Source organism: Pipra filicauda, unplaced genomic scaffold (genome assembly GCF_003945595.2).
Source record: "Pipra filicauda isolate LSUMZ 115617 unplaced genomic scaffold, ASM394559v2 scaffold54_size4384275_pilon, whole genome shotgun sequence".
Lineage (NCBI taxonomy): Eukaryota > Metazoa > Chordata > Aves > Passeriformes > Pipridae > Pipra > Pipra filicauda.
In genome coordinates this window covers 3,403,121-3,419,867 of record NW_024104698.1, presented here as the reverse complement: position 1 = coordinate 3,419,867, position 16,747 = coordinate 3,403,121, and the positions used below count along the sequence as shown (strand labels likewise).

The window sequence follows — 16,747 nt, the reverse complement described above, 5'->3', positions numbered from 1 at the left end:
TGAGAGTGTATGGGATGCAAACTTGCATATAATGGCAACTATAAAGCTCATATTTTTTTTTCCAAAATAACTGTGATTAATCCTCTTGATGTCACTCCCAAACCATTGCCTACTAACTGTGTGCTCTTAACTGAGGAATGAAAAGAAAGTAAAATTTATTTTAAACACTGCTATTGTTTCAATTTCTAGTCTTTCACAATTGCTGTGGCATGCCACAAAACTTGGTTTACTCTAGTGAATCCCTGATCTTGATAAACTATTGTTGTACCAAGATGAAACAAATTAGTAAAACTCATTTTAGCTTTTTTCAGTAGGAGCCACACTTTCCAAACGAGTGGGTGGCAATCTGCTCTATTAAAGTATATTTATGAAGGGCATCCCACAGTGCCTCTTGTAAAAGAAGTTAAAGAGCTGGATAGAGCATAGTTCATTCATAGAATCATCAAGTTTGAAAAAGATCTCCAGAGTGATCAAGTCCAACCTTTCACTAAATACCACCATGCCCCCTAAACCGTATCACAGAGTGCTCATTTTTTGAAAACTTCCAGGGATGGTGACTACCACCTTCCTGGGGAGTCTGTTACAGGACTATGCTGAGCAGTCACTCTATTCATTAGAAGTCATTACACAGCTTTGTGTGAAAAAATATTGGTTTTAATTATCTGGGTTGTTTTACCTTTCGGTAGGATTTAGTTTTCATAAAAATTGGTTTTGACATAAGTCTGTAGTAAGTTCCATTTTTTTTCTGCTAAAAAAATAAAATTATAGAAATGCTTACAAGAACTTATCTGACATGTCTGCGGCAAGGCCTGAAGATAAAGTCTAACTCCATTACAATTGCTTTCTAGCCAGATTTTCGGCCCTCTATATATTTTGTAGGAATTTTGCTTAATACGAATCTGAGAAGAAGTGCTGCACTATTTTTCAATTTGGAATCCTCTGAGAAGGTACAATTTGATTGATTCACTGGTGAGTAAACTATTATCACAGAGAAATGTAAGCCTCAACTATATGTTAACATTTCTTGCTGCTTTTTCCATCAAGTTAAGCTTGCTTTGCTTTCTGTGTTTCCTCAGACTAATTCATTGAAATGGCAGTACATTATTTGGTTCATGATTGCGTAGCTAGACTTTGGAGCTGACTCAGAATAAATTGTTGTAATCCTCAGGGAGGTTTTCCTTGCCCTCCTTGTTATTATTCGGTATCTACCTTTAAATGGGACTGTGACTGCATATCAGACAAATTGGTAAACTAGACTAGGAACATAGTAATGACTTTGAAGACAAGTGATGTCTGTTTGGTTCCTTAGACCAGACTGATTTCAAGACAGAAAAATTGTAAGCAGAAGTGGATAAAAATGGTACCTTTGGTAGTGTGTTAATATATTTATGGGCAATCTTTCATATACATAATTGGGCAACTTGTGAGGGCAGTTATACTAAAAATGGACAATACTTCAAGAAAAAGTACCCAAGATTTCTAGTTTCTTGCCATACAAAATAGTCTTTTAAGGCCTCAGCAAAAATATTTGTAAGATTCCAAAATAGGCTTAACCTAAATGGAAAATGCTTATTCTAAACGATATTATTAAAAAAGTAATTATTAAAAAAATCCCCAAACCCAAACAACCCACCCCACAAATCTGCTAACATGATATCCTTTTGGGTAGCAAAAGTGATATAGGGTGTACAATTGGCGTGTGTCAGAACACTAGTTTTATGCATTTATGTATCTTACAGTGGGGCTAAAGGGAGGAAAGAGCAAACTTCTTGGAAACAGGAAACTTTTGCGTGGTCACAGATTCCAAGGCTGAGAGTTTGTAGCATGGCCCAGTCTGTGCTTGGCAATTCTGTGGATAACTAAAGCCAAGGTGGGTCTGACTGTTCTCTGACTCACTTGATTCTCACGGTGAATAACATGAACATGACCAGTGATACCTGGGTCTGTGATTATTTGGGTTTTTCCCCCCTCCCCCAATACAGACATTTCTTCAGTATGAGTTCTAAAGGCAGCATGAAGATTAAATTGACCTCTGTGGAGATGCATACAACAAATTGTTTTCACTGATCAGATTTCGAATAACACTTTTCAATTAAACCAGTAAAATCCTAAGTTTAGACCAGAACGTTGTTAATGAAGGGTTGTTTTGGTGATTAAATAAAAGGCTTGAAAGGAACTTATGCACAAAAACCTTGATGCATTTTTTTATCCTTCCTCCCCTCCAAAAACTAAATAAAGGAGAGTGTATGTTATGTTGTGGTTCAGTGGTTTCTTCTCTACTCATTATTTCTATATTTGTACGTGCATGTGTTCCTGGGTATTCTCTTCAATGCTTCTCTAAAAAATCAGAGTGCTGCCTAAAAATGTGTGCCTCTGTTTTCAGATAATGGCTTAAAGTGTGTGTGTCTTGGAAAGGCTTTATGTATATTCAGAAGGTGACCTGTCAAAAAAAGTAGTTTAATATCCATACTATTAATTTGGTTAAAAAAATCGACATGTCTACTTTAACTGCTATATTTAACATTTCTGTCCTTGTACTGTTGTGAGTTGCTGTATGGTGAAGTGGCAAAAAATATTTATGTTTTATTTTTTCAGTGGAAAGTGGGGAAGAGAAATAGTATAGTGCCATATTCTACTGCAGAATAGTAAATCTAGTAAGGCCTGCTGGGCCCGCTTTTATCATCTAATATAAATTTGGGAAGGGCAGCAGAGGCTCCAACTATGAATTCTGACCATGCTTCAGGTGGTATTACATACATATAAAAAATAAACAAATTGGGAGTTCTTGCCAGGCAATAGTTTGACTCTGAAGAATATTTTAAAGAGCAACTTTGAATGTGTATTTGAAAGAATACGTATCAGATAATTGAAAAGTATCTTGAAGTCTTAGAAGAACAGAATTAGCAATTTTATGTTGTATGGTGTAGTCAGGGGTTACGATAGTTTATAAAATATCTGTGAGAATAGCAGGAAGCATTTTCTGACTTAGGAATGTAAGTATCTTTTCACAGACCTATGGTACATGCTGTGGTGAAGAAAGTCAGGGAGCAAACAGAAAGACAGAAGCTGTTCTTACGTTTTTATCAGCTTCCTCTTGAGAGGACGCTGATGGTATTTCATTGTTCAGCATATGCAAGTATTAATTACTTCTCTCATTTCCCTCCAGTGAGGTTTTTTTTTTTAACCTGTGCATGAATAATCAAATAATACTATGTCAGGCAGTTGGAATTAATTAGGGTTTCAAATTTCCATAGTCCATCTTTCAGTGTTTATGTCAGGCTAAATCTTAAACTGAAAGGGAGTGGAGCATGCTTAATGTTAATATTAAGGCCATATTCTTTCACCATATGAGGATACACTTAGAAATGGAAAGGCTTACAGTATGGAGAATGAGTCAGTTCAAAGCCTTTTTAGTTAGTTTTTGAAATATTTATGTTCTGGGTGGAAAAGATTTTTGAGGCCATCTCAACCTTCTCGTTACTGAAATGTTTTGAACTTTTGGTTATTTAAAGTTTTTGAAGCTCTTTTAGTCAATAAGAAAATCAATACATGAACATACTTCAGTGTAGTTAAGGCAATTCCTAATAGCATTCAGTGTTATATCTAAGTATTGCCACCACTTCCTTCTTTCAAAGAACATCATGCATCTTCAGTTGCAAAGTTGTAAGGGGTCTAGAAGCACGCAGCTGATGGACTGCTGGATCATAGCCAGTTCCTGGTGGACAAAGTTAAACCGCAACTGATAAAGGCGTTGATGGAAATAAATAAGGAACAAGTTAACTTACTTAGATGTCTTTTGCTTTTATTTTTTCTAATTTTTTTTTTATTTCCATACTGCTTATTTTAAAAGATCAATTTCTTTAAAAAGACACTGTGCAGTATAGAAAAATCTTAGAAAGTTTGTGTGTCTTTATACTGTGATACAAGACAATAACCTTTCTCTGTGATTTTCCTGTTTGTTTTCTTGAGTATTTCTGTTTATTTGTCTGTCTTCATTTTTGTCAGTATTTGCAATCATTTTCAGAGCCAGCGAGCAACTCAGGATCCTGTATATCACCTAGCTAGTTGTTGCCCAGTATTTCCCATGTGAAATAAGATTTTCCTTAGAGATTCACCTAAGAACAGGTTTTCTTAAGAGAAACTGAAAGCTGCAACTTGAAACCCAGAGGATGCATAGATTTTGGTCTCCTGCAAGTGTTAACGTTAATATGCAATATAGAAGTTTGTTTTGTTTTTTGTTTGTTTATTTTTAGCGGTTTTAGTTGTTTGTTTGCTTTGTGTTTTGATTTTTGTCTTCGTTTTCCTGGCTTTTTTTTTTTTTTTTTTTTTGTGAAGCAGCATGGGTCAAACTTTACTGCCTGCTGGATTTGTAGCTGAATTCCACTTTCACAACTATTGAGGAAGAATGGACTTTAATACACAACATGTAAGACATAATTGCCACCAGAATTCTACTAGAATGGCAAATAGTTCCCTTGAGTCTATAATTAAACAATTAGATGAATGTTTTCATGTATTTAAGCTTATTACTTTATTATGACATCTCTATCAGAAAATAGTATTTTCTGATTTTTTCTTTATCCTGTCAATACAGACTACATATAAATTATAGTCTGTGGGCAAGTGTAAGAACTGTCCCTAGTATGACAAGCTTTCTGACCACCACGTGCCTAACAGATAGCCTGTACATAGCTTGGATTGACTCAGCTGCTACGTACTTTGGGGATGCTTGTACTCAAAAAAGTTGGCTCTGTCTGTGTTTTCAGTCTTGTTGTCTATACAAGTAACACATAACCTGGAAAGCATACTTAGGGTATCTCATTAAGATCCACTGTTAAAATTCTCTAGGGTGCTTTCCTGTTGCTGTTTATGAAAAAGGACTAAATCAATGCTATTTAAAAATGACTGAGGAAAAACAACGAAGAACCTACAAGTAGAGACTTGCCAGTCCATCACTACCTATCTATTTTATGTGAGAGAGGTCTGGTCAATGGTTTCCTGTGTGCACGTTTGGGATTTCTCCTTTTCCTTTAAAATATGTTGTCTACTTCAAATGCTGATGTTAATTTGCAGCATATGGGGACCATTAGCAATACTGAAGCTGGATATAAGGCTTAACTTGTTAAATCACTTTAGAATGTCGCATCTGTTTTTTTACCCTAGTGTTAACACCTGGATCAGTTTAGCACCACTGCAGAAGTTTAGGACGTATATAGCTGTTAATTTTAGAAACATCTGGGATTTTTTTGTGTGTGTATGCATGTAAATGTGCCTGTGTGAATGGCTGGATCTCTGGCATTTTTAAGTTTGATGAAAAAAAAGCTCAGCGATTGCGCTCAAGGTGTGTATTGACCTGGGCAAATAAGTGGTTTGTGGCAGGAGGCAGAAGGATTCTTTTGAATGGGTTAGAAATTATGATTTTGCCTTTACAGTTTTTTGTCTTTCTTCACCTTTCCATTTCTGAAGAATTGATGGCTGACTCCAATTCCTTCCCCTCCCACCCTCCAGCGCATCCATTTGTTCTATACTCAGTGAGATATCCCTCTCTCCTGGGATGTATGAAATGGTCAGGCATTGCAAATTGAAGAAAGCAAGCTCCCTGACTGAGCCTGCAGCCCTTATCAGAGACTGCTTGAAAGTAAAAATGCCAATTGTGTTGGAATTTTGAGAAATTACTTTTTTGGGTGACCTGCTGCCTTTTAGCGAGAGCAGAGTTTGCAGTTCTGCTGAAGAGTGATGAGTGCAGTTGGAGAGCTGCCCTTATTATGCCCATTAGCAAGACTGAACTAATCTGCAGGACCCAACCTAAAGGTAAACTGTGAGTGAAGCAGCAGGCAAGGCTAAAAGCATTTTGTAGTTTCCTTTATTTCGGAGTCTTTCACAGAACCAGCAATTAATAATTTTTTCTATCTGCAGAGAGTGAGTGTGGCTGCTAGCATGGGATGTGTTCCTGGGGTCACTCTTGGCACTACCTGCCAGGCTGGGAGGAGTGGTTGCTTTCAGAATTACGGCTGAAATTGGTAACGAAGCAGAGTTAACAGCTTGGTTATTTGGTAGCTAAAGACAAAACAGAGCCTTGCCCCAGCTAGGAGCTGGGGCAGCCCTAACCCCAGGCATTGGGCACCCCCCTGGGAACAAGGCCAGGCTGGGAATAGGGACCCACCTCAGCAAGACCATTGGTAGGGTAAGGCTTGGGGACCTTAAGACTGGCCCTGCTGAGGTGTCACTGGGGCAAAGGCTGATGGCCCTGGGGGACTGACATGGGGTCCTGGGCCCTGGGCAGCGTGGGGAGAGCTGACATGAGGTCCTGGGACTGTGGGCAAGGTGTGGGAGCCTTGGGAGGGTCATCAGGTTGTCAAGGCTCATTAGTGCCCTTGGGGCCCTAATGTGAGCAATTGAGTACTATTTATTTTTATTCTTTTATTTTATTAGATATAGAGCTTGTATTTCTTTCCTCTTCCTAGAGATAAACATTTCACTTAATGTTTTTTTGCCAGTGGAGTTGGACAGCCAGGCTAGGGATGCAGATCCCAACTTGGCTGGTGGTGCATAGGCTGGACTCAGCCCACAGACTCTTTCTGTCTGACCCTCAGTCTTAGTGTTACTGAGACTTCATTCACTTTTATTGAGAGTAAAATGACACAGAGCTGCCTGGCTCTGGTATCTCGGGTGCTTGTACTCCAGCATCCTCCTGCACCGTCAAGTCTAACGTTGGCCAAGTATATTTTTCCTTACATTTTATGATGTGAAACAGGGTAGTTGAACTTTAACAATCAATCTGTGTGAGACTTGCTTCTTCACTGTAGGACCTCCAGCTTTCCTCTTGTATTAGACTTTTCTAATATCCCAAAGCATTAGCAAGACATTTTTTCTTATAAATATTTAATAAAAAAATAACCATATGAAAAGAAATTTTAACTTTATTTAAAATCCTGATTTCTAGAAAATACAGCATTTGACCTGACTAAACCACTGAATAAACTGCAACTGGCAGCTTCTATATATTTCATGCTGACTGGCAGATTCTAGAATATGTTGCATTTACATGCACAAGAAACTAGGAGTATTTCAGAATTGCCTGCTAAAATCCATACCCAAATATAGGATGATCAATACTGTATCTTCAGGGCTTCATTTTGATTTTTTTATTGTGTGGGGTTTTTTTCCTTGTTTGTTTCTTTGTTTTAATTTTTAATATGGACAGGTCTAAACAAGAAAGGATCAAGTTTGCCTCAAATTTGTTGCTAAGGCTGTGAATAAAATTTGACTGAATTAATGCCTTGGAATGCACAATAGATTTCTTTATGATATGGAGATTATCAGTTTACTTTTGGTGGGGAATAGTCTAATATGAGTGTGTGCTGCATGAAAACTGTCAGCTTAGAGAGAGGGCTAGTTCTTTCAGAAGCCTAGCAGAGTTGTGTGGAGTTGTTTTATACATGTGTACTGATAGCCACAGTTCTGTTTGTTTTTTGGGTTTTTTTGCTATGTGGTTACATAGCTTCAAGTGTTGGAAATGGCCATATTTGCAAAAGATATAATAAAAGCTACCATTTCCTGGGAATAACCTGTACACTGTCTAGGCTCTTTGAGGCAGAATGTGCTGCCTCGGGGGAGAGTGGTTGTTCTGGCAATATTGTTGCCACTTATTTTCTTGTTATTTCCCCAAGAAAAAACACTGTCACCGTTCAGGGTTTTAACTTTAAATCCTGACATCTGATAGCCATCCTTAGCCTTTGGGAGCCTGTAGTCTAAATATAAATATATTTTTCTCAGAGAATGGACTCTTTCTTGCCTAACACCTGCTTTACTCTTGCTGAATTCCTAGTTTTCTGATAGTGGTTCTGAGAGTGATACTACAAACTGAAATCGCAAACAGAGGAATTAGGTTTCAGGAAAGGACTACACAGAAGGAGGAGATAAATAACGTGAAAACAAAGGTCTTGTTTTCTTCCAGTGTTCTTTTGTGACTGGACTAAAATGAGAAAAATGTGTGTGGGGTTGGGAAAACAAATACAGGGAACCTGATCCACTGCATAAGCAGAAGTCAAAATGAAAATTTTCAAATATTCTAGAAAGCATCATCAGATCTTTAAAGGGTTTAAGGTGACCTCTCCATAACCTCTGTATGCTCAGAGACAAAAGGACATGCTGAGAGGAAGCGTGTCTGAAAGCATTACAACAGTATGCTCTGGACAATGGAAATGCTGAGCTGCGTGGTATCTGGAGTATTTGCATGGAGATTCTGTGGCATAGTATATCAGTGCTTGAGCATTTTTCTTTTCCAGAACAAGAATGACATTTCTGAAACGAATACCATAAAAAAAAAGGGATTTGGATAAAGGTTCCAAGGAAATGCAGAATGTGAGGGGAGTCTTAGAATATGAATTAGTCATGCACATGCATTTTAAATGTGGGCTTGCATTTCACACTTTTTTCCCCCTCCCTCATCTGAATTGAAAAATTATTAATTATAAGAGGATATTTGTTGGAAAGGCAGATAGAGGGTATGAGTAAAGAATTAGATATAAATCATCTCTCTTGTTTAGTATGTTGAATAGAAGAGTCTTGAGCTAATAAAATAAATACTAAATGAGTTAAGCTCAGTAGTAACAACAATGCATCTTTAATTGCTTAAATACAAGTAACTAATTAAATTCTACTCATCTTTTTTCACTAAGCAGGTCTCACACCTTCTCCCTCTGCATAAATTTTAAATGCAAATCTTTGGATTTGTACAAACACTGTAGTAGACAGATTTTTACAGTAACAAATTAGACATGGAGACTGCTGATGGCTGGCACCAGTCCTTGCCAGGGTGGTCGAAAGCGCAAATGCTGAAAGCTTCAGCAATTTTTTTTTTTCTAATCAAGCTGATAGACTTGAATTCATAAGCTAATACAACATAGAAACATGTTTTTTTCCTTCTCTATTGGAAATAGAAAAAATTTAAATAGAAGGTATATTTTCGTCTTTAAAATATTCTGCTGTCTGTCTCTGGCAAGGTGTTAGCAGAAAATGTTGTCAGTCAAAATATATACAAGACAGTTTTGGGTGTGCCCTGTGCAGAAGCAGAAAATTGCATGCTCCTACCAACTTCTGTATTTATTGTTCATCTGTGTCAGAGAGATTCATTCCAAAATCTAAATTAAAATTTCAGTATAAAAGGCCAGTTGGGATTTTAGTTCTGAATTACTGGAGGATCCTTTGTTTCAAGAATAATGTTTGCAAGTTTTTCATATTTCTTTTACATTTTAATTATAACTCATCAAATCTTAACCGATTACTCCTGGGTTAGACTCAGAAGAATGTCACTGAAGGGTGTTTTAATTTAATGGAAACAGTGTAACATCTGTTTCTAATGTTTTAAAAGCCAATTTATATGGAAATTTTGCTCTAGCAGGAAGTCAATAGATATGTAGTTTTTAAAACCTCCTGTAAAAATTCAAACTTGAATTAAAGCAGCACCAAAGCAATGCCAGTCTTTCTTGTGGTAGCAGTGTGATTGCATTTTCTCAGCCTTTCTTTTATATCCTTTTTCTTCTGTTAAAATGAAGCTTTTATTTGTCTTTTGTAGTCGAGCTATCAAGACAAACCAGGACCTTCTGCCTGAGACGCCGTGGATCCATATCTTCTACAATGACTTTTGGGGGACATTGCTCACTCATAGTGGGAGCCACAAGTCCTACAGACCTCTCTGCACACTTTCCTTCCGCATTAACCATGCTGTTGGGGGAATGGACCCATGGGGCTACCACCTTGTAAACGTCCTATTACATGCTGCAGTCACAGGCCTTTTCACAAACTTCTCCAGGATTCTCTTTGGAGATGGGTACTGGACCTTGATAGCAGGCCTGCTGTTTGCATCTCATCCCATCCACACGGAAGCCGTAGCGGGGATTGTAGGGAGGGCAGACATTGGAGCCTGCCTCTTCTTTCTCCTTTCCCTGATGTGTTATGTGAAGCACTGTTCTACCAGAGGTTCCTCACCAAGTACTTGGGGCTGGATCTTGGGAGCAGGACTGTGTGCAGGATGCAGCATGCTGTGGAAGGAGCAAGGAGTGACTGTTCTGGCCATTTCAGCCGTGTACGATGTCTTTGTATTTCATCGACTGAAAATGCATCAGATCATTTCTGCTTTATGCAAGGTGAGTTGTCTTTGCTGTAAGCTATTTGTAAGGCACCAATCACTGTTAAACAGGTGCTAAATGAGTTTTCAAGTCCCAAAAATGAGCACAGATGTCTAATGCTTAAAGAATAGTTAAATAGCTTTAGTATTGGGTTTTTATATTTTGTTTAAACCATGTATTATTAGCCATTGCTATTACTTGATGATGGGGATGGGGTTTTTTTCAATTACTTTCCTTACTTCCAGCAGTTCCCTCATTCTGTTTACCAGCAAGCACTGAATATTTGAATTGAGCACTGAATATCTGACTGCCTTTTGTAAAGAATTCATTCATGCTCTTATCCTCTTGTATCTTGCAAACTCAGCTTAGTTTGGTCAGGCGTGCAAGTGTGGTGGCTGCTATCACCCTCAGGCTCCCTGAGGCAAAGATAAAGCTCTTATTGTTCTAGTTTAACAGAGATGCATAGGGCCTGGGTACGTTCCTTTGGCGCATATTGTTTTCTTCCCCTAGTAGGAGCTATGACTTAAATGTAACAGTGCCTTAACAAAATAACTATTTCTCATTTTTAAACTTCTTATCCAAGAACAAGCAAGTAAAATAAGCAAACAAAAAAGCTCACTAAAACCCCCTAGCTTCCCTCTCCCCAGACTGCATGTATTTTAGGGGTACTCAGAAACTCCATCTGAAATCAAGACTTGGTTACATCATTTACTGTACAAATGAGTGAGCTGTGTATATGTAATTTTCTTTTCAGTGAAATGGCTTTCTTTCAGAGAAATACTGACTTAACAAAAGGAAAAAGTTTCATATGGGCATGTCACATTTTTTCAGTGAGACATAAACAAAAAAAGCAATAAAACAAATTACAGCTTTGCAATCTTTCTCAAAAACCTTGACGTTAAAATTTTGATTGCTCACCGAAATGAATCGAAAAGAAATTGTAGATTTCGATAAAACAGTGATGAGTTCTGTTCATATAGACTATACAGCTGTGGTATAAAATGAAAATAGTAGAGTAAAAAAGAACCCCACCTCTAGTCACTGGTAGTTTCCTCTTAAACTGCTGTGACATGTTGACTTAGTTATCATACTCTTTTCTGACAAAATTGAAATGGAAAGAATAATTTCCTGTGTATTTATGTACATGTATATTTTTTTTTACTTATGCATATTGGAGTAGGTAAGACCTGTTGAATGTCAGTAGCTAAATACTGTATGGTACATAGTGCACCTAATGATGAACAGAAACAAACAGTAAATTAATTAAGGTTTTTTTGTTTTGTTTTGTTTTGTTTTTTCCTAAAGTGCATCTGTAACAGCAAGCTTTATACTGAAAGGCACAGGATGAGTTCATGGAGTTTAATTAATAACTCAAGTGTTAGCTTATCCTATAAAAACATTCACATGACACAGAAAATTCTGAACACCTAGGAAGTTTTTTATTATTGAACAGTCATTGCTCAAAACCAAAACCTTTGCAGACATTTCATTTTCATGGGGAAAAGCTTTTTCTCCCCTTTTTGCTCCTTTTCTGCTTCAGGGCCAGGGTAAAATTGGCCCAGAAGAGACCTAAGTGACACAAGTGAAATCCAAGCTTCCACTACCTAACTTTTTGAACATAAGGCCTCTCTTCCTAGGTGAGGAGCTCTAAACTTGGACACCTGACTTATGAGGTTTTTTTCCATCCAGCATCAGAGTTGCCTTGGACAGCAAATTGGTGTCTATGGAAATTTGTTTGTCCATCTGTAATGATAGGAATAACAATTCTGTGCTTTGTAGATTACAAACCTATTTGGAGATTGGATTTTAGCTGGAGGCAATTTAATGGGGAGAGACTACAGTGAACAAAAATATGAATGTTTTGCTTGATCTGCCAGAAATGCATTTCCTAATTCACTAAATTACTAGGCTACCTGTTTCTTGCACATCTGTTCAGACTGAGCGCTGCTGCCCCGAGTTTTATCTCAATACCGGGGAAACCTCTGTTCATTCACTTGCTGCCTCTGTTTGTTACATTACTGAGGAGATCAGCTGGGAGCTTCGGTTACAAAGTATCTCCAGTAAGGCTTCTTTTTTACTGAAGTTTTACAGAAATCATTCACAAATTGTATAGATTTTTGTAAGGACATAGTGACCTGCAGGGCTGGGGATGTCAGGAATGTCTTCATTGACCTAGGCTGTTACGAGAAGCATTTCTTTTTGAGTACTTGTCTGCATACTCTTTTGTACTCCAACTTTGCATGGCCTCTACCTTTAATGTCACAGTTTCCTGTTCCCAAGCACTCCCTGGGCAATAAAGGAATGAAATACAAGCCTTTTGTAAAGATAATAATTGTCAATTAAAAATAAATAAATAAAGCAAAAAAAAAATATTAAAGCAAATGTATCAGTCTTTTGGAGAGCTTCTCGGTATGATAAAAATGCTTAAGAGCAACAAAACCATTACGATTTACCTAACAAAGATACTGAACATAATTATTCTAGTGCATTGTCTCCTTATCAATCATTATTTTCTGAAGCACTTTCTTACTGTATTTATATTTCCTTTGGACTTTGAGTTTTACCTTTTCCCATAAAATACTGTTTAGAGAATGTTCAACTTAGTGGGTCTCTGGTCTGCTCCATATGAAGTCTAAAATTGCTTTTGGAGGATGCTATTTAGTTGATATCTGGATAGTTTGAGAATGATCAATGCACTTGGAGTTGAGAAATTTGGATTTTGATTGTAGCATGTCTGAGCAATATGTGACGAATCCTGACTGTGAAGGCAGGTTTAGATGCTGTCCTTTTGATTTGCAATTACCTTTAAATTTATTTTCAAATGAATTGAGGATGTTTGCTCCTTAAGATGGACAATTTAAAGTGATAACCTGTCTCTTTTGAAATTGTTAGTAAGAACAGAACTAAGATTTTTACTTAAAGCTTTTGGTTTAATTTTGTTCTGTTCTTATATATATTGATAAAGACAAGTGGACTTTTTTGTTGTTTTTTTTTTTAATTTTGTATTTAAAATAATCAAACCCCAAAGTATATAGCTGAGATTAATTTTTGCATTATGCGGAATTAAAGCATAGACTTGAATTAAGGGTTCTTTTTTTTTTTTTAAAGTGTTGCATGCACTTTTTCTTGCTTGAAAAGACATTCTGCACTGCTAATTGATAAGGCCAAAATAACCATTTACGGAAGAGTCATCCTGTCTTCCCTAACTGGCTTGAGCATTTAAAAAAACTGGAGTATGGTTTAAACTGAACCAAAAACCTCCCACCAAACAAAGCCCCTTTTCCTCAGAGAATGTCTGGGCAATTAGAAAGAATTGTGTTTATGTACCGATTCTGGAATCTGTGCTTTGTGTTCTCCCAATTCAATATTGGAAGAGGGCAACTTCAGGAGAAAGGGGAAAAAAAAAGACATCAAAAAGGTCAGTCGAGGAAAAAGTTATGGTCATTTTTAGTGCACTGGAGGGGAAAAGTGTAAAATGGAGCCAAGGAAGAAAGGAAAATAATTTTAAGTTCATTAGCTCAAATCTGTACTATCTAGGTAAGCAGTAATGGTATGGAACTGAATGCTTTGTAATCGAATAGTGGAAAGGGTTCAATCTTCCAATCTACCTTAAGCCCAACCCTGTCCAGCTGAGCTGGTGCATCTGTTTCCTAGGCTGTGCTGCAAACTGAACTCAGAGGAAATGCAGGTAGAAAAATAGCCTTTAAACACACACACATCACCACCTTGCCCAAAATATCCCAAATATATCTTTAGGAGTTATTTTAAACCTGAATCAATTCAGTTATATCCAGTTCTCATCATTGCCATACAAATAGCTGTACTGGCAAACACTGAAAGGAAAGGTGAAGGAACAGAAAGAAGGAATGGAGAGAGAGGCATTTTGGGGAGTGGGTGGTTAAGGACCTGGGCTGGCATGCTGCCAGACTATGACTTTCAGCTTCTATAAGCTTTTTCAGAATATACCCCTGGGGAAGCTGAGACATGAGTATTTATGTTTAAAGAATAGTAAAACTATTGACCGTCTTCAGGATGATCAGCGAAGTATGAACTGGTAAAAGCAACTTCAAAAATGCTCCAGCTGATGGTAGGAGATGGTATTGGGGTGACAAGCCTGGTTTTTTTCATTGTGTTCTCATCTTTGGGCCAAGTATCCAGTGAATATAAAGTGATGGCTACTACACAAGACCAATTATCATGTGAGTCCTGATTTTTCACACCAGGTACACGACAGCATCCCAGTGCAATTTGAGTAGACTGGCAGGGCTTCTGAACAAGGCGGCTGCAAAGCAGGACCACGAGCAGAGCAGATGAATGTTGCCCCTTATTTAGAAGCTATTCTTGAAGCACCTTAAAATTGTATATCATAGCTACTTATTTAACTATCCAGCTCTTTTCTCTGTCATCTGTGTATTGGTTATTCAGTAGAACTTGGATGCTGATTTTTTTCCTTTTGCCAAGTTTTGTATTCCTGTCTGCCTGTGATGCTCTCACTCTGGCTGGAAAAGTTGTCAGTCTGCATTCCATTTCATTTGGTTAGCTCTGTTTTATTCTGACTAGCTGACAAGAACGTATTTGCTGTCTTTTAGACAGAAGATTTTGATACAATTGTATTTATTGTGGTCACAAATTAGTTGTCTGAAATGAGAGCTATTAAAAAGTGGTGTTCTACTGGGGCAAAGCATTCCTTATGAAAGAAAGTTAGACTTTTATTTGATTTTTTCAGCATTTTAGACCTTGAGTCATTTCCAGTGTAAATTGCATAGCAGGTATGCAGATTGATTGAGATGTCAGGTATGACACGTATCAGATGATTGTACCTGTCAGCTGCTAGATTTGTGCAAGTTAAGCCACCAAAGGTGAAGGAGTGGGAGGGGGGACTTGAATATGGGAGAGAGCTTGTTATGATAGAAAATATGCAAATTCAGAGGTCTAATTGTTTTGTACTTGCAATATGCAGCTTGAGAGCAGAAGCATTAATCAACAGTCTTCTGTCCAATTAATAGTGCAAACCTAATACAAACCCTACTGTGCTGCTGTTTTTTCTTGTAGTGGGTTTTTTTTAGGTTTTCTTTTGTTTCCTTGGTTGGTTTTCTTTGGTTTTGTTTTTTTTGTTTTTTTTTTTTAATTTATTTTATTTTTAGTGGGAATGGAGCTGGATAACATTAGCAGTTAAAAAGATGGGGCAAATGCATTTAAAACTCATTTTTAATATAATGGTAATGATAAAGTATTTATTGCTCTGTGGTTTATGTGTACAAACTGCCTTACAGAAATAACTAAACCAGATGTATGTTCTACTAATGTTCCATTGCTACAATACAGTAACATTTTACCAGATCAACATATTGTTAGTACAGGGGGTTTGTTATACTAAAATAAGGAAATGTCTCTTTTCCTATCACTTATTTGATTAAAATCTCCCTCCGGGGGGTCTGTCTCACATGTGGAATTAGTTATTGGTATCTATAGCTTAACACGAACCACAAATTGGATTGCAGGATGTATTATCTAGTCTTCTGTGCTATTATAGCAGTACTGGTTTTGTAAAAAGCAATTTTATTGAAGGCTTATATTTTATTTAAGGTAATGATGTGAACCTGGAGCTTCCATGGATGACATGGTCAACCACCAAACCAAGTTTCATAAAACTCTACTTTCTTTTATGGTCTTGGAACAGCCTTGGTTGTGGGTGATATGTATGATTGCTGCTTGGTATTAGATAAAGCTACTGATTTTTGAGAACACTCTAAACTTCAAGTAAGCCACTTTCAGCATTCTTTAGTCTTTGAAGTTGCTACTTTTAGAACTATTGTGCTTTGGAAAGCAATGTCAAAATAAAATGCTGCTCTTGATTAAAATTTGCAGTTTTGTCTTTCTCTTCTGAGAAGCTCTAAAGCCTTAGCAATGTAGTAGTTAGGTTTGCTTATTTTTCACCTCTTCTCCATCCACAAGTTATGCTATTTTGCAGTAGTGTTTCATCATTATTTAAAATTTATTTTCTGCTTATTTTCTAGCACCTAATGAATTTTATTATACTTGAAATTACCCACAGGTCTTGATATTTTGACAGATCTGATCGGTAACCTATTATTTTGTGAGTTATTTCTATTTTGGGTACCCTATGTCTTTGAAATATAGCATTTACAGTGTTCAGACTGTTAGAGGAGTAGCTGCTCTCTTGCAGGACAGACTTCATTCTTGGAGTCAGATATTTAGTAAGTTTACTTTCCCTTGACGCTGTTTTTATTCCAGGTAAAACTAATAAATAATTTACAGCTTCAAAAGATGATTTGACCTCTCGCAGGTTCATTTTGTCTAACAAGAGCTGCGTATTCAAGTGCGCTAAGCTGTTAAATATTACAGTGGTGGGCTGGGTAACCTTTAGCATTTCGAGAGCTGTGGAAAAGACTGGGGGCTCCATTGCCAGCTGGGGCCCCATTTATTCCCTAGCATCTCTCATTCTGCAGTGGTCAGCTTGGGGTTAATTTTCTGGACAGCTTTAAGGCTGTACAAAATTGTGGAAATGCTGAGCCGAATGTGCCTGCACATACATTGCTCATCTTTGCGGATGAGCAGATTATTTTCTCTTCACTCTGCTGGATGGCAACAGCATG

The 16,747-nt window shown here is 37.3% G+C and overlaps 1 protein-coding gene across 3 annotated transcripts in view; it reads left to right on the top strand.

Annotated features, from left to right (window-relative positions):
• Positions 1-16,747, top strand: part of TMTC2 (transmembrane O-mannosyltransferase targeting cadherins 2) — a 288,272-nt gene that overhangs the window by 94,742 nt on the left and 176,783 nt on the right. For all 3 annotated transcript variants that reach the window (XM_039387275.1, XM_027744691.2, XM_027744692.2), the window contains exon 2: positions 9,578-10,148. In XM_039387275.1, coding sequence (XP_039243209.1) covers positions 9,578-10,148 — 571 coding nt within the window. The remainder of the gene's footprint in view (positions 1-9,577; positions 10,149-16,747) is intronic.